This window comes from Mastigoproctus giganteus, chromosome 2 (genome assembly GCF_048544385.1).
Source record: "Mastigoproctus giganteus isolate SK-2022 chromosome 2, ASM4854438v1, whole genome shotgun sequence".
Taxonomy (NCBI): Eukaryota; Metazoa; Arthropoda; class Arachnida; order Uropygi; family Thelyphonidae; genus Mastigoproctus; species Mastigoproctus giganteus.
This window is the reverse complement of record NC_143576.1, coordinates 76442818-76466570: the sequence shown is the minus strand read 5'-3', so window position 1 is coordinate 76466570 and position 23753 is coordinate 76442818. Positions and strand designations below refer to the sequence as shown.

Genomic DNA, 23753 nt, shown 5'->3' with positions numbered 1-23753 from the left:
TGAGAGGTATGAAGCCTTGAATGGTTTGAGCATGCTCAGTGGTGATGGGATTGTTTGTCTTGCTCAGAATAATCACCTGAGAGGGCATAAATTCAAATTGAGGAAAGACAGTTGTAGGATAGATGTGCGGAAGTTTGCCTTTAGTCAGCGCGTAGTTGATTGGTGGTACAGACTTCCATCTTTTGTTGTGGAAGTTGATAGCCTAAATAAATTTAAGGCTGAGCCGGACAGGTATTTGGAATGAACGAAGGGGTGAAATGGGAGTTTTTTTTTTTTTGGCTGATGCTGCATAAGCTTGCTTTCTTGCATTGTATGTCCCTACTAATGATAATATCTGTGTGACACCATGTCTTTGATATCCCAACAATATCTGCCTTTGATGTATTGATCAGCACTTCAAATTCATCAAATTTATTTATGAAACTCCTAGCATTGGTGTACATGCAAGTATACATAAACCCATTCTTACTCTTAGTTACCCCAACAGAACCCATTTATTTACTTGTTCCATGATGATCCCCAGCACCTCGCTTTCCAGGTTGTTGCTCCCACAAGGTTGCTGCTCATTCCAATAGAAGCAGTGCAAGAATCATTTTCACCTCTGCTTGTGGCTACTGTTAATCTATTAGTCTGTGAATCCCACAAGCTAGCAGTTTTCTGCCCCACCTAACACGGCCTCCATAGCATCAGCAAATATTCTTAGCATTAGCATTAGTAGAGGCATTTGATGCAAGAAAGCAAGCTTATGCAGCATCAGCCAAAAAAAAAAAAAAAAAAAAAAAACCACTTCCACTTCACCCCCTCTGTTCGTTCAAAATACCTGTCCAGCTGAGCCTTAAACTTATTTAGACTATCAACCTCCACCACAAGGGATGGAAGTCTGTTCCACCAACCAACCACCCGCTGGCTAAAGGCAAATTTCCGCACGTCTATCCTACATCTGTCTTTCCTCAATTTGAATTTATGCCCTCTCAGGTGATTATTCTGAGCTAGAGGAAGAATCCCATCAGCATTGAGCATGCTTAAACCATTCAAGGCTTTATACACCTCTATCAGATCACCTCGCTGGTGCCTAGTCTCCAGACACTGCAAAACTTTGCAAAACTTAAGCTAATTTGCAAAACTTAAGCCTTTCTTCGTAAGAGCACCCCTTTGTTCCATTCACTAATCTTGTTGCCCTTCTCTGTACTCGTTCCAGCAGCTCTACATCCTTCTTGAAATGAGGCCTCCAGACCTGTATACAGTACTCTAGGTGTGGCCTGACCATCGCCTTATACAATGGAATAATCACCTCCTTATCCCTGCTGGAAAAATTCCTGTATATCATTGACAATACTCCATGAGCTGCTCTTGCAGCCCATCTGCACTGCTCAGAGAACTTCATATCTGCCTGCACAACCACCCCCAAGTCCCTTTCATTCTCTACCACTGTCAGTGTTGTACCATAGAGTTGATATGTTGCTCTGGGGTTGCTGTTTCCCATGTGTAGTACTTTACATTTGTCAATGTTAAACTTCATTTGCCACCTCTCAGCCCATCTGCTCAACCTTTCCAGATCCTGTTGCAGAAGCATAGTGTCAGTAGTGTCCTTGACAACCCTGCCAACCTTTGTATCGTCTGCAAACTTGGACATTAATCCCGATATACCATCATCAATATCATTTATAAATACAGAAAACAATAATGGACCCAACACTGAGCCCTGAGGGACTCCACTAATAACATCAGTCCACGATGAGCAGTGTCCATTGATTACCACTCTCTGTCTTCTCCCCCTCAACCACCCCTTTATCCATAGCAGCAATTTGCCTCCAATGTCACACTGCTCCAATTTGTGTAGCAGTCTTGCATGTGCAACAGTATCAAAAGCCTTTCTAAGATCCAAGTATATAATATCAAAGTTATTCCCTGCATCCAGTTCTTTTGTGACTGCATCATAGTATCCAATCAAGTTGGTCAGGCAAGACTTCCCCTTAACAAAACCATGCTGTGTCTGAGCTATAACTGAAGTCTTGTCTAAATGATCCTGCAGTGCGTCTTTAACCAGTGCCTCCATTAATTTTCCTGGAACAGAAGTCAAGCTCACAGGTCTATAATTACTTGTGTCAGCCTTTGATCCTCCTTTGTGAATTGGGGTCACATTTGCACATTTCCAGTCTATGGTACCTCCCCTGAGTCCAAGGAAGCTCTCATAATTATGGCTAAGGGTTTGCTTACTTCCTTTGCTGCCTCCTTTAATATAACTGGATAGATCCCATCCACCCCGGGTGCCTTTCTTGTGTTTATCTTCAGCAGTTTCTCCTCCACTTTACTCCCAGTTATTTCAAGATTCTGTAACTTACTGCTAGAGTTGAATACACCTCTGGCATTCCCCTCGCTGAATAACTCCTCATGTGTGAATGTCGATGCAAAATATTCATTTAGTTTGTTAGCCACCTGAGCAGGATCATCAACACTTGACCCATCAATATCAAGTGGACCAATCTGATTCATCCCTTTCCTTCTAGAGTTTACATAAGTAAAGAACTCTTTGCTGTTTTTCTTTGCATCCCTTGCCAAGGATTTCTCGTAATCTGCCTTCGCCTGCCTAACCTCCTTTGTAACTTGGTTGCATATCAACTTGTATCTATCATAGGCTTCTGTGTCATGTGTTAATTTGTAAGTATCCCATGCATTTTTCTTCTCTGCCATATGCCTCATTAGTTCATCTGACATCCATTTTGGCCTAAACCTTGAACAATATTTCTTAGTTGGTATGTAAAGCCTAGTAGCTTCCAAGATAAGTTCTTTGAATGCTTCCCATTTTGAATTTGCTGTTGGTAACATCATCAGTTGGTCCCACTGTATAGAATTTAAATACTGTCTCAGTCCATCGTAGTCGCCTTTACGGAAGCAATAACCCTTCCCTTTACCCCTAATGGTAGTTACCTCTTTGAGTAAATCCCACTTCAGCACACTGTGATCACTGCCACCTAGTGGTTCATTTATCTGCAGATTCTTAATGCATGAAGAATCACTGCTGATAATCAAATCAAGAGTATTACTCCCTCTAGTTGCCTCCCGAACATGCTGATGTAGAAAACAATCATCCAATAAATCCACAAAAGCCCTGCTAGTGTGTGAGTATCCAGCCTCCAAATTCCAGTCAATATCTGGGAAATTAAAATCTCCCATTATAAGACACTCTGATTTACTGGCCCACTCTATTTCCCTGTACAGTTCCTTATTATACTCATCAGAGTCATTAGGCCTATAGCACACTCCTACTCTCAATTTTGATCTCCCAATGTTTATGTCACACCAAACTGACTCCACACTGCACTGTCCAGCGATGTCGACTGGCTTCACTTCCTTGGTTTTTATGTGTTTCTTAACTAATAGCATAACACCTCCCCCCCCTTCCTATCCTGTCTATCCTTTCTGTAGACGTTGTACTCCCCAAATTGCAGTTCCGCATCCCTTATATTTGTGTGACACCCCGTCTCTGATATCCCAACAATATCTGCCTTCGATGTTTTGAGCAATACCTCAAATTCATCAAATTTATTTACTAAACTCCTAGCATTGGTGTACACGCAAGTATACCTGCACCTGTTTCTATTCTTAGCTACCCTAACACAACCCATGTGTTTACTTGTACCACAATGGCTCCCAGCAGTCTCTGAAATACCATGCATCTTGTTTTTCAGGCTTCTGCTCATTCTAATAGAAGCAGTGCAAGAATCTCTTTCACCTCTGCCAGTGGCTACTGTCAATCTATTGGTCTTTGTCTCCCCCCAAGCTAGCAGTTTTCCGACCCACCTAACACTGCCTCGATAGCATCAGCAAATATTCTTGCACCCTTTCTATTTAAGTGTATCCCATCCCTGTAGAAGCAATCTCTCCTGTTGACAAGTACAGTCCAGGCTGAAAAAAATTCTACCCCTTGAGCCTTGCACAATCTTTCCAGGGCCGAATTGATCGACAAGGCTCTCATCATATACTCCCTCCTATCGTGTCTGGGCAGAATTGCAGAATTGCACCCCTTTCTATTTAAGTGTATCCAATCCCTGTAGAAACAATCTCTCCTCTTAACAAGCACAGACCATTTTGAGAAAAATTTTACCCCACAAGCCTTGCACAATCTCTCCAGTGCTGAATTGATTGACAAGGCTCTCATCATGTACCCCCCCATTGAGTCTGGGCAGAATTGCAGACACTTTCAGTAACCCTAACCCGCAAATTTTTTACATCATCAACTTTTTCCGTGGCAGATGTGCCCTGGTCCAATCCACCTATCCTTTTTACATAATATATTTCCCTTCTCCCTGACAGTAAGAGTCACTAACAATAACTAGGTCCTGTGAGCCCAGCACTTTCTGCCCTGAAAATTGCTGCTGTTTTGTCTGATGCACAAGAGTGAGCTCTGGTGTTGATTTGGGCAGCTGAGACCTTGATGGTTCCTCCATTTTAATTCCTTTGAGGGCATCTATCCTACTCTTCAAACTCTCAGACACCTATCAGAATGCTGATTTCTTCACACTCTCTGCACCTAGTGCACGCACAAAGACATTCTCATTGGGTAGACCATGTCCTGTTCCAGAAAGATCCACAAACATTTCACAAGCTGCACACTTTTTTAGGCTGTGATGCATTGGAGAATCGCCCCCAGTTCTTCTCCGAGCCAGAGCACTCCCGCTACTTTGTGCACGTTGCTTTAGGTGCCTCTGTAGCCAGGCGGGCAGGAGCAACAGTGCGTAGCACATGCTTCTTGATTAGACCAGGGTTCGAGCCTGTGACCACCAAATACGGAGGATGCGGAAAGGTCAGAGATCGACCACTGCATATCCCCGGAGCAATATAGCCTTAGTTGCTAATGCTCCTAAAACCCAAACAACAACAACAACAGCACGTTGCTTTGCTGCTCTAGTCTGGGTCATGATTTCCGTTTACGATGTAATTAATTAACAATGGAAATTAATAAGGTTAATAAATGTAATTAATCGACTATGCTATACTATACTTGACTGACTATACAATACTATACTAAACTAATGCAGTGATATGTATTCCGCTATATAGTTTTATGTTATACATTAGCTATCAAGTTTGAGATATATCCTATCAGGTTACACTACACTGTAAAGATCACAATGTTAAATTAGTTATATCCTTAGCTAAATACAAAAGGTATATATCAAAAAGTGATTAAACCATCAAAATACTTATTTATTACAATTAAAACCCTATTATTATGTGCTACAATATTCCCCTCCGAAACACCAATATGATAGCAGTAAGAGTAGCGAGTTGTAACTTATAAAATCACTAGCTAAATTTTAAAAATAAGCTAATGAATGCTAATAAGTGTATTTAATCTATTTGTAAAACACAAATTAATATGTTAATTAATCAAAAATTGATTAATTTTTGATTAATTAACATTTTTGAATTAACTTTAATTAACTTAGAAATTAATTAATTTTTGATTAATTAATTTCTAAGTTTTCTAAGAAAACTTAGAAAACTTATCCGTTTGTAGGAGCTCCAGAAGTGTATGTCTTCACATCTCGTCTCTTAGGGTGGTAGAGAATGAAAAAGACCTGGGAGTAATTGTGCAGTCAGATATGACGTTTTCTGAGCTGTGCAGATAGAGGCTGCCAGAGCAGGTTATGGGGTATTGTCAATGATATACAGGAATTTTGCTAGTAGGGAAAGGAGGTGTTATCCCTTTGTATAAGGCAATTGTCAGGTCATGCCTTGAGTACTGTGTTCAGGTGTGGAGTGGAAGCCTTATTTTAGGAAGGATGTAGAGTTGCTTGAGTGAGTACAAAGAAGGGCAACAAGGTTGGTGAGGGGAATGAAGGGATCATCTTACCAAGAAAGGCTTAAGTTCTGCAAATTGCAGTGTCTGGAGACTAGGCACCTGCGAGGCGATCTGATTGAGGTAAATAAGGCTTTGAATGGCTTGATCAGGCTAAATTCTGATGGGATTCTTCCTCTTGCTCAGATTACAAACCTGAGGGGGCATAAATTCAAATTGAGGAAAGGCAGTTGTAGAATAGATGTGGGGAAATTTTCCTTTAGTCAGAGGGCAGTTGATTGCTGGAACAGGCTTCCATCTGTCATTGTGAAAGTTGATAGCTTAAATGAATTCAAGGAGGAACTTGACAAACTTTTAGAGGGAATGAATGTATGAAATTTTTTTTTTTTTTTTGGGCTGATGCTGCATAAGCTTGCTTTCTTGCACCATACGCCTCTGCTAATACTACATTAAGGAACTTGATCAAAATTTGTATTAACCACAGTGTAAACTCTCTTTGAATAGACCAGGGTTCAAGCCCCTGACTGCTAAATATGGTCGATCTGCCAACCTGCACTGGACCAACATGGCAGATGGTCCATTTACCTCAATATGAATTGGTGAGGAGGCTTCCATCCTGCAGTGGATTGATAATGGCTGCACTTTTAACTTTTTTATCTTTAAGGAGGCCACTGGCTTTTGCTATCAAAAAAATAAAATAATAAAAATCTATAAAAAAATAAAATATTAACATATCTGTTTCTCCATTCACGTAGGTAACAATTCAGCTAACCTTTGAAGTTCCCCAGGCTGTCAGGCCCTGCTACCCCCCCCCCCCAGATGTAACTTACTCCAGTAATTAACAACATGCTGACTAAAAGAAGTTTCTACAGTCAAGTCTAAGAAATGCATGATCACTTCATGCTGTTAGTTTGTATATTCTTACCCTTCATATTTTCTCTAACATGCCAATGCAAATAATAATCGCTAATTTATTTTTAAACCCCGCCTAATTCAATAAGGGGCAAATTGAAATCACCACAATGAAACATTCTCACTTACTCACCCATGCCATCTGCATGCAGAGGCTTTTATTGTACTCTTCACTATCTTCTGGTCAGTAGCATACAGCCTCCTTTGTATTTAGCTACTTCACACCATGTAAATTCTATGCTAGCATGCAAATGTTCTGAGTCTGGGAAAGCTTTAGTTGTGCTCTGGCTGCTTTTGATAAGAAGCATGACCTCTCCACTTCTTTCTTGTCTTGTCTTGTTTTGTCTTGTCTATCCTTCCTAGATATTATACATATCATAGCAAAACTCATCATCCCAAATTTGATGGCATATTATGTCAACATTAGTTGTCCTGAATTATAAGATTGTTTTCACTCATTTTATTGCTAACACTATTGACATGACAGGAAAATGGTGGACCTATTGAACATGTGGTGAAATAAGAATGTTTTCCAAGAATTTGGCTATGAAACTACATAAAATTTATAACAATTAAAGAAGAAATAAGTTTCTTCGGAAATATTTAAATGTATTGACATTTTGTGTGCACTCTCTTTGACTATAATATGACCATCTGAAATTTGCCAAGTTTCCTGAGGTTTCTGGATTTAGGAGATTCAGTTGTACAGTAAATTATCTGAAGTTATGTTTGGCATTTTTATAATTTTTCATAGCTAAGCTAAGTGTAAAATGAATTTTCAGCCAGCTAGTGGGGGGGGGACAATACCGCTTTCTGATGAAACTTTGAACTCTTGACAGCCAAGTCTAGATATTGGCATTACCACTGTTATAAATAAACAAAACTTTAACTCAACATTTCATAATATGAGAATACAACATAATGAAATAAGAATGAGCTAGATGATCTTTTTTGAATGATGAAATAAGTGTTTCATATTTTGATATGCACCTTATATTTATCATTCTTTGATAAATATGGTTAAAACAGAATTTTAGTAATCCTGTTTCATAACACTCCATTCCTGTTATATTTCATGATTAATCAGTGTTGTAGATTACTGAAATTAGATTAGTTTCTCTTTTTTTCCATTTAAATTCTGAATAATAAATATTAAGTTTGCTAATTTTATAAGTATTTTGCTTGTAGAGAAATATCTGAAGTTCATAACTTAGATGTGGCACTTCACAGAGATGCCATTCTTGGACCTGTGATGGACTACCTTACATTATGTCCTATTAAAGGTAAATGTGCCCTTTTCACAGTATTCATTTAAATTTTCACTGTGCATACACATCTTCCTGTTTGTTGCAGTATTGTAACAGCATCCTTTTTGATGTGCTACTTTAAACAGAATTTTTTCATCTTATTGTACACATTAACATAAGGGAAAGGAGGAATTTCAATATTAAAATGAATACATGTATGGTAGCATTTTATTTTGTATTCAAATTTATTATAATTTACTTGTGTGACCTGACTTTGAAGTAAAACCTGTTTTAACATAGTGGACATAAGGAAATATAGTGCAACCTTGACATAATGTCAGGAGACATCATTAACATCCATGTTATAACCAAAAATAAAATTTACTCACTTTTCCACAAATTTTTTTTTCACACAGATACACAAGCATTCATGTTAAAAAATTGTATTCATGTTTGTGTTTTTATGTGTCCTTTTGCATGTTTTCTTTTTATATTTTAATTTTGCTATTCTGCCCAGTGGAAATGTCAAATGTTATTGTTACTGTAATTTTTTTTTTTTTAAATGAAACTGTACTTTTAAGATAAAAATATCACAACAGTGCTTCATACTTAAAGAGAACAATTTCGCATCTTGGTCCTGTATGTTTCGGGTTCCATGATACTCCTTTTTTTTCAAAGGGTGATATCAGGGTGAAACTACCATAGCACCAGTATGCAACTGTGAGGGAGGGAAATGCTTGGTTTGGCATAGTCGGTTTGGACTGTTTGGCTTGGCAGTCTTGTGGGGAAGCACAATTTAGTTTTGCTGCTGGCTAATATTCTAAATTTGTTTCAATGAATTGTTTACATTTAATGGTGAACACAAATGAATTTCCCTTTGTGATCTCTGTTTGATGTCACAAAGTAACAAAACTTAATTTGAACAAAATGTACCAACAATCAGTGCTTCTTTTCTTTTCAGAAAGAAAAGAACTAAAGCTTTGTAAATTTTGGAAAGAATTGGAAACTTCTCTTAACAAAAAATTGAATAGCATCTATATGTGTAAGTTTAGTGCTAGCAGAGTTGAACAGTGGGTTGTACCTCCTGAAATCACTTTCAAAATTCAGGAATACAGAGCTGTGTAAAATCTGATCAATAATTGCAATATAAAGTTGAACTTTAGAAAAAGGAAGTACACTTTCCCATGCCATTATGGGGGGGGGGGAGAGAGAAGATTTGCTTTAATCCTAACAGGTACCTGCTTGAGTTACATGATTAAAGTGTTCATGGAAATCATCATTTAGGTGAAAACCATCATCTTGGAAATCATTTTCTATAGAAAATAATGCAACATGGCTGGGTTACATTCTGGATTATACTATAAGACAAGTTCCTCTCATCAACAGTTTTAACCATTAGGAATTGTACTACTGCAGAAGTGAATTTTACAGTAGCATAGTATAATTACAGAGAACACTAAGTGTGGTCAATTAGTAGCAACCTATTAAAATATACACAAACTGCTCATTGAATTAATGAGCAGTTTGTGTATATTTTAACACACTTTGCATTATATCTTCAGCAGTTTTTGCCATTCTAAATGTGATTTCATGTTCAAAAAGAATTTTTCATGCTGTTTACAAAAAATTGAATCCTAGCATTGAGTTTTTGATTGTAGCTAAATAAAGTATAGGAACTCCCCAACTTATGTAAGGATTACATTCCACGGAATGCTACGTGTCAGAATTTTTCCCATGCTTGTACAGCACTCGCAACTGTGCTCACTGAATTGATTGAATCAAAAAAGAAACGTTCAATGAACATGTGAATAGAATTATTTATTGTATTTATTCAATTTTTTATCTCATGCACAGGAAAAATTACAGAAGCGTGCAATTTAAAAAAATTTCAAAATTATAAAATTACAAAAAAAGAGAGGAGACAGGCATAACATCAGTAAGTTTTACCTCTTGAGCATCATTGCCATAATCAATGTCTTCGGCTGATAAGTACGCCACTGCGGAGGTTGAGGGCTGTGGAAATTTAGAAGGTGTTGGCCGCTCAACCTTACACAAGAACATATTAATGGATGACTGGACAGTGGCTTTTTTCTTTTCATCGTAGATTCCTTTGTAGCAAGCAACCATATCATTCACCCTTCTGTTAACTTTTAAGAATTATTCGCTGTCAGGATCCATCTTCTCAAACCTTACCATTGCCGATGCAATTTCACAAAATGCCATTGCCATCTCTCTCTCTCTCTCGTGATGAAGTGTCTCGGCTCCTCATTTGGTTCATCTTGAGCTTTGTCAGCATTTTCTTCTTTCACTATCACTTCCTGCAAGTCAATAAGTTCTTTTTTAGATAATTCCTACTCTTCCTCCTCTATTAACTCCTCCGCATGTTTGGCAACAACCTCCAACTGAAGTAGCTCTGCAATCTTTACAATCTTATCTGTAACCTCTTCTTTTGATTCGTCTTTTTAAAACCCTTCAAAGCCTTTTACGTGTCTTGGGCATATTTTCTTCCTTGTGCCATTTAAACAACTTTTAGCAATTTCTGTCCAGGCCCTATTAATGTTTAAGATGGCGTGGTAAATATTGTAAGATTTCCAAAAGTCTCTTAATGGAAGTGGTTATTTTTATTTATTTATGTTACTTTTTTTTTTTTTTTTTTTTTTGGCTGATGCTGCATAAGCTTGCTTTCTTGCATCAAATGCCTCTACTAATGCTAATGCTAATGTAAAATTTTTCTTCCCATCTACTGCAGACAATGCCTGAGCAAATGCTGTGCATAAATAGTATGCTTTTAAATTTGAAATAACGCCCTGATTCATAGATTGGATGAATGAAGATGGAAGTTTGTTCCAGCAATCAACCACCCACTGGCTAAAGATAAGCTTCCGCACATCTATCCTTTTTTGGCAGTAGAAATATGATTCTCACATTCGAATTGAGATCATCTAGATGCATAGGATGTCCGGGAGCATTATCTAATAGGAGCAAAATCGTGAAAGGAACATCGTTGTTTTACAATATTTTTCAACCTCATGAATGAAGCACCATTTAAACCAATCTTCAAAGAGAGATATTGTTATCAATGCTCTCTGGTTTGGTCGGAAATGCATGGGTAGGGTGGCTTTATTGATGGCCTTAAATGCACGTGGATACCCAGAATGGTACACAAGCAGTGGTTTTAATTTGTAATCTCCCACTGCATTAGCCCCAAGCAAGAGCATGGCCCTATCTTTTGATGCTTTGAAACATGGCATTGTATGTTCAGTCCACCATTTTTTTTCCAATACAGAGCAGTCTCATCAACGTAAAAAATTTGCTGCGTTGAATAGCTGCCTTCATCAATAATTTTTTCCAACACATCACAAAATTTCTCTGTAGCTGCAGAATAGGCACTGGCGACTTCACCGCATACTTTAACGTTGTGGAAACCAGCACGATGCTTGAACCTATTAAACCACCCGTTGCTTTCCACAACTTTGTTGGAGTTCGCCGTACTTATCCTTAATATCTTTATAAATACTTGTTGCTTTTGCTTGAATGGTCATTAGACTCAAGGGCACTCACTTCTGAATCTGATTTTTCCATCCATATTATTAATAGCATTTACATCTTTGATATAGCACCTGAATTCTAGGCGCCTCCGTAGCCAGGTGGGCAGGCGCGGCAGTACGTAGCACATGCTTCTTTATTAGACCGGGGTTCGAGCCCGTGACCACCAAATACGAGGATGCGGAAAGGTCAGGGAATGACCACCGCATATCCCTGGAGCAATATGGCCTTAGTTGCTAATGCTCCTAAAAACCAAACAACAAAAAACAAAAAAACAAACCTGAATGCTGTTTTGTGATCACTGTTGATCTTAATTGCGTTGATCCTTTGACATGGTCTTTTATACACACACTGTCCTTTAAAATATTATTCACTGTTGAGGCAGCGAGACCTAATTCCCTTGAAATAGATGACAAACTTTGTTCTGCTTCATATTTAATTATTTTCATCTTCATTTCTAAATCAATTTTGTTTCGTTTCCTGGCACTACCAACACTTGCACTTTTCGTTGGTTGCTTTCCCTTCATTATTGTAATATGTAAATAGGAATGAAGAGAAGTTTCTGAAAATTTGTTTTTTACATGATTAAAGATTTCAGTGAAGGGGAACACATTTCACCAAAAAACCCCACACAATTCCAGTTATCAGTATTATTGCAAATGCAATAAGTTCGAGTTTACTACCAATTTATAGTAGATTGCGCTAGCAGAAAAGCCCAATAAACCGGAAAGTGCAAATTGTTTTTATTGTTTTTTCGTCATGACATCCAGAAACATGCTTTAGAAAATCACAAAGGCATCAAAATTGATTCTTATAACGGGAACATATGATAATGATGAAAGGGTAGTGCAATTTCCATTATAAATATGACCTTTTAGAGAGATAAATAGCTTAGTTATATAGCGAAATTTTCAATTTCCAAGGACTTGGAATGAATTACAAAAGAAAAAAAAAAAAAGGAAAAAAAAAAAAAAGTGTTATTGGGTTCACATTACGATATTTTCACAATATCTCCATTTATTCCTACGGGATGCAAAATACGTTTCCATGATTTTTTTAAGTTTGCACCAGGAGGCAAAAACTTACATAAAGGTTTCCATAAGTCGAGCATCACTTAAGTCTGGGAGTTCCTGTACTGTAAATAAAGTACCAGTACAGTAAGCCCTTGGTTTTATGGACTGATAGAATTGAGGGTGTTTGTTATTGCTAAATATCTGTTAAATCTGAATTTTTTATTTTTTCGAGACCATTGGTATCTCACATAATTGACAATTTAAATAGTTACTTTGCATTATATATGACAAACAATAAAATAAGTTAACGTGTTCACTTTGGCCTATATTTGAGTGTGCATGCAATGAGTCGTAATTTTTGTAGTGTAGAGAAACAGCATTCCAAAAATTTGTAAGTAGTGGTTGTAGAGTTAAAGTCTGGAATTCATTGCTAAAAGCGAACACTTACTTTCAGGCTGAGCTGTAAATTAAAAGCAAACAGTGCCGTATCAAACCTCAAAAGTTTATTCCATATACATAAACTAACCTAAAAAAAAAAACTAAACAAATAAAACTGCATACCAACTATAAACAAAAATCAAGCATTGCTGTAATAGCTCAGAGTTCAATCAGTGCTGCCTAAGAATCGAGCAGTCTTTGATTTTATATGCTTTTACTTTTACAGCACTCGTTGATGACTGGCCACATGTGATAGATGCAGTGAAAGTGTTAAACAATAAAAAAATAAATAACACAAACAAACAAGCTTTTTATTTACCTTGACTTTATTGGTCGTACATAGCACATCGTAAGTAGAAGATAACTTACTGTGACCATATAGAGTGCCTCGAAAAACTGCATTCACAGTCTGGAACAGTATTCCCAAGGCATGCAGCTGGCTTTTTAATAGCTGAACTGACTTCAGCACTGTACTTATGCCAGTTGAGCACTGTTATACAAACCAACTATAAACTGCATCTTTGAAGTTAGCACCTGTTGCTATTTTCATGTACTTTTTATCTCCAACCATTTAAATACTTCTATAAGCACTATAGTTCAGTGAAAACTCCTTAATCCTACTGTGTAGGTACTGTGCTTGTGAGGTTCCTCTTAAAATAATTAATTGCATTAACTGTTAGTTGAAGAAAAAAAGTCTAATTTTCTCTACCTTCATAAATATAGATACATTTTACATGGTATAGGTTCTAAAATTATGTGTGTACAGTTTCCCCAGGGTTACTATGCATTAGAACCTGTCTGTTGCAGTGTCTGTGTTCTATTATTTGAAAGTAGCTTTTTCTCATACGCAGAGGTGAAAGTAGTGCAATACCAACACAACTCCTGAAGACAAAATGTTTTCACCTGCAAGCATAAAGATTTATGCTATGAAGCTTGGGAATTGTGTTTTTCTGTAATTCAAGTTTTACTTGCATTTCATCTACCTGTTATTTACTAAATGGAAGATTATTTGGGGTTATTTATTTGAAAGTAGTGCAATACCAGTGAAACTCATTGTGGAAGCAAAGATTTTTCTGCTGTGAACCTAAAGAATAGTTAAGAGATTACTTGTAGTTATTTAAGCTTAGCCTTTATTTTATTTTTACAATATGTGATACACTTTTTTTTTTTTTTTTTTTTTTTAAATAATAATGTTGCACCAGTGGGAAAAACAGATTAAACAAACAGGTTGTAGTTAATTCCATTTAATAAACTAGGTTAGGAATAAAAACAAAGGTAATAAACACAAAAGCTTTCAAATGGGGGATGCCCTTCTTCAGTTGTGAGCCGACCGGGCTAGCCGAGTGGGTAAAGTACCTGCCCGGCGACCCAAAGGTCGCGGGTTCGATTCCCGCCTCGGGCTTGGATCAAAGTACTGCAAAAACCTTGGGAGGTGCAATATGGCCACAGAAGCCGATGCGCCAATAACTACCAAATCAAAAAAAAAAAAAAAAAAAAAATCTTCAGTTGTGACTGTTATTGTAAAAATACAGAATATCATGTGCGTGCCATGGTGGTCATGTATGGTGAAAATTGTGTGCTACAGGTGCTTGTAACAATTAGCTGGTTGAAGTGGAGGCTTGCGGTTATAGCTGCAGTACTTGGGAGTGCTCTGAGCATTAACTTTTGTCAGCTAGGAGGATTGTTGCCTCAGTGATGAGGTTGATGTGACATCCTCTGTTAAGGTTAAAGAAACCGCTACAACATGAGTTGTGGAGCGATTCCAACCAGACACAGTGATGGTAGTGGTGGGATTGGTCAATAATCTCAACGTCACGGCGTGGATCATTGTCGTGAATAGAAGTGCTCAGCAATCACTGAGTGATCCACGTCCGCTGAACGGATGGCTTTCTCATACTCAGAGACCCGATTACTGAGTCTTCTGCTGGCTTCCCCAACATCGCAGCCAGTGCAATCACAGTACACAAATCCACTCTGCAGTAGGGGGAACTGGTGGCTTAGCTCTTGAAACTAGGGACTGCAATTTTCTCCCTTTAAGTTGTAAACACTTTATTCCATGAGCCTCTAAGTAGGGTATCCACTCTTTGCCAGAACATTTCGTAGGCAGATCCGGCAAAGTGCAATCTGGAATTTTAACTACAACCTGTTTGCTTTATCTGTTTTTCCCAGTGGTCAACATTGTTACTTCAAGCACAAATCCTGGGTATGGGTTATGTAGGCCTTTTTTCCACATACTTGGTTTTTTCATACTATATTCCTCACAGATTCATAGAAAAGCCATACAGAGCTATTTCTCTAATAGCTTTAACACATTCACTGCTTCCTGAATGCAAATATGTAGCTTCAGATTTTAATCCACTTGAAAGGGAAACCACATTACTTTTAGAACTTTTTCTTCCACTTTGACAGAAGAAAAACCACATATCTCTGTCAAGCAGCTTTAACCAGATTCTGATTTTTTTTCAGTTGTAGCAAAAAGAAAGCCTAAAAAATGTTTCTGGCCTTTCCAATCTAGATTGATTCAATCTTGTGGTTTTCAATCCCAGGTCAAAACTTTCTCAAAGTTTTGACCTCAAAAAAAAAAAAAAAAAGAGAAAGAAAACATTGTTTTCTTTCTCTTTTTTTGCATGCTTTCTCTTTTCATCAGTTTCTATAGGGACTATGGTGATATAATCAACAAACTTGTGTACACCGTAAGTGAGTATATGGTGATAGAGAAACAGGGCACAGATGCACACATAAAAGTGATAAAGAGCTTATCTATAAACATAGTGAAAATGGTTGCTTGTGACTCAAGATTTCCTGTTTTTCTCTATGTATTAGAATACATACAGTCACTTTTTTCCATCCATTAAACTGAGGGTTTACTGTACATACAATTTTTATGTAACACTAAAATATTTTACCTCAATTTCACACAGTGGTGAAATTGAGGTAAAATTTCATACAGATTCTCCTTCAGTGTATAAAATTATATTTTTTTTAGGTTTAGATGACATATCTAGCAGCACAGTGTCTGTTGATGATATATGTGGACCCTCAGATTCCTGTGTAAGTGTTAATAATATGATTTCCAAAAATTATTTTCTACTTAATAATCAGCTACAGCTGTTATTTCCAGTTTGTTTTTTGATACTGCTAAAGTAATGTAGTTATGTACTATTATAAGTAGAAATAGTTTATATATTTTACAAAACATTACTCATCACATTTATGGACTAATATTCAAAACCTTTCCACATGACGGTAATTATTATGAAATGCTGTTGTGGTATACACTTTAGATGTCTGTTTTCTATATAATTCCCAAAGTATTCTTAGCTTTTGCACTTTTTTCTTTATATTCAGATTTATTAGTTTTATTTACCAAAGTTTCTTTTATTTTTTTCTTTTATCAAACCACTCTTTGGTCTCTCAGATTCTGAATTTCTTGTATTTACAGAACTTCCACCCGAAATAAGTCTTGAAATGTCTACTAAAGTTCCCTTAAATTTTTTCCATTCCTTATCTAAAGTCATGATAGCATTAGGAATATAGTTTAGCCTCCCAGATCCAATAGTCAATTATTCAGCACTATTAACATTCTGTCTGTATTTAGGCAAATTTGGAACCACCAAAGACTCAACAAACTTAGTGTTCAAGTGGCCATTCTCCCAAGCACTGCATCAGAACTAATTGTGAAAGTTGGAGATTCACTCTGGGTCATAAATTTTTAACATACTTCAACTCATTATGGAACTATTTTTCTGCTGTTTGTGAACAAGATTAGCAACTTATTGAGTCTGTGTTCTATAATTTTACACTGGGAAATTCAGGAAGGCAGTTGCAGAGTAAGTATAACTAAGAAATAAACCCAAGAAACTGACATAACATTTAATTTTCATCATGATTTCCAAAAACATTTACACATTGGTCTCATTTCTTTATCAAATTCTGTAAATCTGCTACTTAAAAAGATGCCAGTTGCTGTCATAATCAGTTGAAAAAGTGAGCTATGTCACTTTTTCAACTTTTGCATTGACAGAAAAATATTTGTTACCAAGATGTTCTTTAAGGGGACCGAACAAATGGCAGTTTCTAGGAGCAGGGTCAGAACTTTAGGATGAGTAAGAAGTTCCCACATCAAATTATTAATTCTCTTTAGGATTATAAGTACTGTGTGTGTGGCCTTGAATTCTCATGCAATGGCATTCTCCTGCAGTTGCTATATCACAGTGGTCCAAGCTATTTAAATGATTATTAATTCTAATTTGAGTTCAGAAATATACAATATGATGCAGCACTCTAGGACTCTTCTTCTGCATTTTCAAAAGCCTGGAGATAATGCAAATCAAAGTCTCTTAGATTGTGATTTTAGCATGTCATAATTTCTAGCACCAACTTTCATATAAAAATATGAATTAAACATAATGTGCTTAACCCTTTTCATGCAAAGAACCAAGGGGAAGCTTTTAATGCTATATCAACAAATTACATCTCTTTATGCAGTTTTGCATTAAACTCTACAAAGATATGATATACAAAGATATGCATTAGTGTGTTCACAAGTAATGTTAGCCATTTTTATATTTATGCTAACTGTAAGCATTAGGAATTAGCAAAGACACATGATGCAAGAAAGCAAGCTTTATATAGCATCAGCCAAACCCCCCCCCCTTATTTCACCCATCCACTCGCTCCAAATGTTTGTCAAGTTCTGCCTTGAATCTATTTAAGCTATCATCTTCTACAACGACAGATGGAAGTTTGTTCCAGCAACCACCCGCTGGCTAAAGACAAACTTCCGCACATCAATCCTACAACCATCATTCCTCAATTTGAATTTCTGCCCTCTCAGGTGATTATTCTGAGCAAGAGGAAGAATCCCATCAGCATTGAGCATGCTCAAGAATATTTGCTGGTGCTATCGAGGCAGAGTTAGATGGGTTGGAAAACTGCTAGCTTGGTGGGATACACGGACTAATAGATTAACAGTAGCCGCTGGCAGAGGTGAAAGTGATTCTTGCACTGCTTCTATTGAAATGCAATTGAGCAGCCTGGAAAGCAAGGCAATGGGGATTTCCAGGACAGCTGCGAGTCGTAGTGGAACAAGAAAATACATCGGCTGGGTTAGGATAACTAAGAGTAGAAACAGGTGCATGTATACTTGCATGTACACCAATGCTAGGGGTATAGTTAATAAATTCGATGAGCTTGAAGTGCTAGTCAAGACATCAAAGGCAGATATTGTTGGGATATCAGAGACATGGTGTCACACAGACAAGCAGTGTACCCCCCAAATTCCAATTCTGTCACACAGAATTGGAATTTGGGGGGTACAATGTGTGCAGAAAGGATAGACAGGACAGGAACGGAGGAGGGGTTATGCTGTTAGTTAAAAAAACACACAAAATCTAAGGACGTGCTTCCAATTGATGTTGGTGGACAATGCAACATTGAGTCTGTTTGGTGTTGCATAGCACTGGGAAAGGAAAAATGAGAGTAGGTGTGTGTTATAGATCTGATGAGTATAATGAGCAGTTGTGCAGAGAAATAGAGTGGGCTAGTAAATCAGAGTGTCCTATAATGGGGGATTTTAATTTTCCAGTGATTGACTGGAATTTATGGGTTGATCACTCACACACTTGCAAGGCTTTTGTGGATTTATTGGATGATTGTTTTCTACAGCAGCATGTTCGGGAGGCAACAAGAGGGAGCAATACTCTTGTTCTGATTATCAGTAGTGATTCTTCATGCATTAAAGATCTGCAGATAAAGGCAACCACTAGGTGGCAGTGATCACAGTGTGCTGAAATGGGATTTACTGAAAGAGGTAACTACCATCAAGGGTTTTTGCTTTCGTATAGGTGACTGCGGTGGTCTGAGACAGTATTTAAATTCTATACAGTGGGACCAACTGAAGATGTTACCAACAGCAAATTCAAAATGGGAAGCATTCAAAGAATTAATCTTGGAAGCTACTAGGCTTTTCATACCAACTAAGAAATATTGTTCAAGATTTTGGCCTAAATGGATGTCAGATGAACTAATTACACATGTGACAGAGAAGAAAAATGCATGGGATACATATAAAATAACACGTGACACAGAAGCCTGTGATAGATATAAGCTGGTCTGTAACCAAGTCACAAAGGAGGTTAGGCAGGCGAAGGCAGATTATAAGAAATCTGTGGCAAAGGATGCAAAGAAAAACAGCACAGAGTTCTTTACTTGTGTAAACTGTAGAAGGAAGGGGATGAATCAGATTGATCCACTTGATATCGATGGTTCAACTGTTGATGATCCTGCTCAGGTAACTAACAAACTAAATGAATATTTTGCATCTTGATTACCACTCTCAGACAGAGAGTGGTAATCAATGGACACTGCTCTTCGTGGACTAATATTATTAGTGGAGTCCCTCAGGGTTCAGTGTTGGGCCAATTGTTGTTTTCTGTATTTATAAATGATATTGATGATGGTATATCAGGCTTAATGTCCAAGTTTGCAGACGATACAAAGGTTGGCAGGGTTGTTAATGACACTCATGACAGTACACTTTTGCAACAAGATCTAGAAAAGTTGAGCAGATGAGCTGAGAGGTGGCAAATGAAGTTTAACATGGACAAATGTAAAGTACTACATATGGGAAGAAGTAACCCCAGACTACACTGACATCATCCTCATCATCACTGTCCTAACACCTACTTGTACCTGCGCTTCCTGAGCTATAAGCTCATCCACACCTTATTACTCTATCCTGTCAATTTTAATCTTTTGATCCTTAATCATATCCTCTGTATGATAAATCAAATATTGAGGATGTGTTACCACCCCTGCCCCGAAGAGGCAGATATCAACTATCTAGAGCTCAGTTAAACTTTAAACTTCAAAGGCAAACTTCCAGCCAAATTGAAACGAAACCCTAAAGAATAAAATTAATCAATATATTTTTTGTATTTTATACTTTTTTTTTTTCAACATTTCCTTTTTATACAACTATAAGATCAATAAATCCCAATTCCAACTAAATCTCAACTCCATAAAAACACTATTTACATATATACAAATTTTTACAATTGTCTAATCCTATTTACTTCTCTAGCGAACTCAGCAAAAGCTTCATTCCATTCTCTATTCTTAAACAAGTCACTCGGTGTATGAGTCGGAGCCAATCTGTCTAATTAACATATTCCTTGGTATATCATATCTTATACACTGTCGTAAAATATGCTCTGTATCCTCTATCATCGCACAAATACACATTGAATTTTCTTCTACACCAAGCTCTACCAGTCTTTTCTTTAACCATGTCCAGTTATTAACATTGTTTGGAACATTCCTAGACCAGACCAAGATGAAATCTCTTTCATAGTTTTCACCCCAGGCAGAAAAGCAAAGGTAACATGCCCCTTAGCAGAACCATTCCATCTTTCCTGCCAAATACAATCTATATCTTGCTATCTTTTCTTTTCTACTTTCAAATCGTGTCTTCCATACTCTCTTCCCTCTTCTCTACAAGATTTTATTCCCATAAGTTCTATTCTCTTATTATTCTTGGTCGCATATTCCATTGTCCTTTTAAGTATAATCAGATCCACTGGTTCCTTTCCTGCAATTACTTGCAGAGCATCATTTGAAATGGTTCTGCAGGACTGCGTCACCGCCAGAAGAGCAAATCTCTGTGCTGAAATAAGACTTTTAACGTGGCTATTAGTCACTCTATGACTCCAAGCCCCACATGCATATGTCACAATCGGTAGAAATATACATTCATAGAGGAGGTCTAAGGACTTGCCTTTCACTTTCCATTCTACCCTTGTGACTTTCCTAATTTTTAAATAAATCATCATCACTTTATCTCTTAATTTCTGCACATGAGGCAAAAAGGAAATCCTTTCATCCACATAAACTCCTACCTAGGAGTTTATGTGGATGTGGACCAAGGGGACATATGCTATCGTCGTACCAAATATTTTTGCAGTTGGCCTTCTTCTTTCACTGAGTTCCCTTTGAGCAGAACCATGTGAGGTTTTTTTCACTGATATCTCCATTTTATGGACCTCAGCCCATTTCTCCCCTTGTCCCATAGCCCTCTTAATTCTCTCCTCCAATTCTTTTCTAGACTTTCCCACCACCATTATTAACAAATCATCAGCATATGCTACCAGTTCACATCCTACCCACTCCTGAACCAGTAGCTCATCCAATACAATATTCCAACTATAGGGACCTATGATTGAACCTTGTGGAGCACCTCTTTATAGTGGGCGCCTCCGTAGCCAGGTGGGAAGGAGCAGCAGTGCGTAGCACATGCTTCTTGATTAGACCGGGGTTCGAGCCCGTCACCACCAAATACGGAGTATGCGGAAAGGTCAAGGAATGACCACCGCATATCCCGGAGCAATATGGCCTTAGTTGCTAATGCTCCTAAAAACCAAATAACAAACAACCTCTTTATAGTGGTAGAGAATGAGGAGGACCTGGGGGTAATTGTGCAGGCAGATATAAAGTTTTCTGAGCAGTGCAGACGGGCTGCAAGAGTAGCTCATGGTGTCTTGTCAGTGATATACAGGAATTTTTCTAGCAGGGATATGAGGTGATTATCCCCTTGTATAAGGCAATGGTCAGGCCACAGCTTGAGTGCTGTATACAGGTCTGGAGGCCTAATTTTAAGAAGGATGTAGAGCTGTTGGAACAAGTACAGAGAAGGGCAACAAGATTAGTGAATGGAACAAAGGGTTGCTCTTATGAAGAAATGCTTAAGTTTTGCAAATTACAGTGTCTGGATACTAGGCACCTGCGAGGTGATCTAATTGAGGTGTATAAAGCCTTGAATGGTTTTATAGAGAAGATCAGCATAAGAGTGCTTTGAAGATTAGCATAAAAGTGCACACCTATTCAACAAGATTTTAATGTAGGCTTAAATTGATGAAATTATCTGGAATTTGGATCCAGAAGTTGATAAAACTAAATTTAATACACACACAAGGTGTGATAAAAATAGTTTAGGGACTGAACTAATATTTGGGAAATAATTAACTCTACTGATAATGTGGTTGGATTTCCTTTGAAATAGTCTTCTTGACATGGTATGCATTGATTCTATTAGATTCCTGACTGGTTTCTTTTGGAACTACTAATAGTTCTCTTGGGCTGTGTTCTGAATAATTTTAATTTTCTCAGTTGTCAGTTGTTTACACATCTGTGACCTTATGCTAAAATTGATTAATATAAAAAAATACCAGTTTCACTGCCATCTTATCGCTGATCACTACCGATTAGATCGCAAACACGAGCAACTGAATCATTGGTTTTTGAAGTAGAAGGCTGACCAGAGTATTCAACAGGCAAGTATGAATGTGGCATCATGTCCAAAAGATGTTCTTAACATTTTCTTGGTTTTAGGTTTCACTTTTTTCTAATATGAAGCAAAATCTGATGCAGATTTTCTTCTAGTAAAATCACTCATTTTAAAATGCAACAGAACATAAATGCATGCTAAATGAGAATGATTGCAGGTAGAGAATGACTGATAAATGAAAAGTTTTGTTTTAATTAAAAAAAATCGTGATTTTTGACAATAACCTTGTTAATGTTTGGCTAAAGTCAAAATAGGAAAACAAATAAATATTTAAAAACATTTATCTACACAGTTTTTTAGTAACTTACAAATTCCTCTAAAAAACTCACTTTGAGTGAGTTTTTTCAAGGAATTTTGAAGTGCATACTGTCTCCATGAGAGTGTACACACACTTCTGGACATTGGAAACTCACACTTCCTGTTAATTTCCAGTATTGGCTTTCTTGTTCAGTAGATTTATAATTTTGGTATTTTAAAATCTGCATTTCTTTTTAGTATGATTTAATAAGAATTTATTTTGCATATTTAATTATGTTTAGATTCCTTGACTTATTCTAGTTTATAGTGAAATTTATGTTTAACCTTTTAGTTTGGGTTGTTTCCAGTATAAGGGGGAGAATAATCATATTTAAATATGTGCTTTATGTCATTATCATTTGCATCAGGGAATCCATGGTTGGCTTTCTGGTAATAAGCAGGCTACGACAAAAATAAGTGTTTGGGAATTGACAAAAGCAGATACTTCCACAGTTGACACCGTGCCCCCCCCCCCAACATGGCAGTAATGTTAATAATACCACCATCATTTTTAAATTCGATTCCTGCCTGGACAACTTCAATATTAACAACTGTATTAATACCTCAAATCTACTTCCAGATGGCTGCCGTAACTTGAATATTATATCAATATTTAGATACGATAAACCTTTTGGACTCAGTCTGTAATTATAAGCAACTAGCATGGACAAATTTAATCCCGATCTAGCCTCCAATATTTGTATTTGTCAACAGGCTAATTTCCAACCTTTTATTGACCAACACCATGGCCATATTATAACAGGCAATTTAGAAATCATCCACAATAAAGAACTCAGAAACATCATGGCTTATGACTTCAAATACAGGACATATCATAAGATAAACTTCAAAGGCTTCAAAAAACAGTTATACCAAGATTTGCTCAACTTCTGTTTCAAGCTCTCCTACCTTCACACCATCTCCATCGAAGCCTTCCAATTATGGATTAATTCTGTATTAAAGACTATGCTATAACATTGCAAATCAGCTTTTCCACGGGTACAACCGCCTTCAGGAATCAAAGTCAATTATTTCACTTTAAAACAGCAATTGGCTGACCTACAGGAAACACTTCATTATCACCCCTGTTGATAAAGCTGCCTGCAATTACGCCATTATCTGCAAAACCTTTTATTTTCATACATTAAATGCAG

General features: G+C 37.2%; 1 protein-coding gene across 7 annotated transcripts in view; it reads left to right on the top strand.

The window, feature by feature from the left end:
• The window catches only part of LOC150089351 (uncharacterized), a 326575-nt gene that overhangs the window by 293566 nt on the left and 9256 nt on the right, over positions 1 to 23753 (top strand). For 5 of the 7 annotated variants that reach the window (XM_090368533.1, XM_090368532.1, XM_090368531.1 and 2 more), the window contains 2 exons: positions 7904 to 7998; positions 15946 to 16010. In XM_090368533.1, the coding sequence (XP_090224659.1) occupies positions 7904 to 7998; positions 15946 to 16010 (160 nt within the window). Of the gene's footprint in view, positions 1 to 6558; positions 6614 to 7903; positions 7999 to 15945; positions 16011 to 23753 lie in introns of those variants that run through there. The other 2 variants (XR_016546662.1, XM_090368534.1) reach the window with 2 other exon arrangements.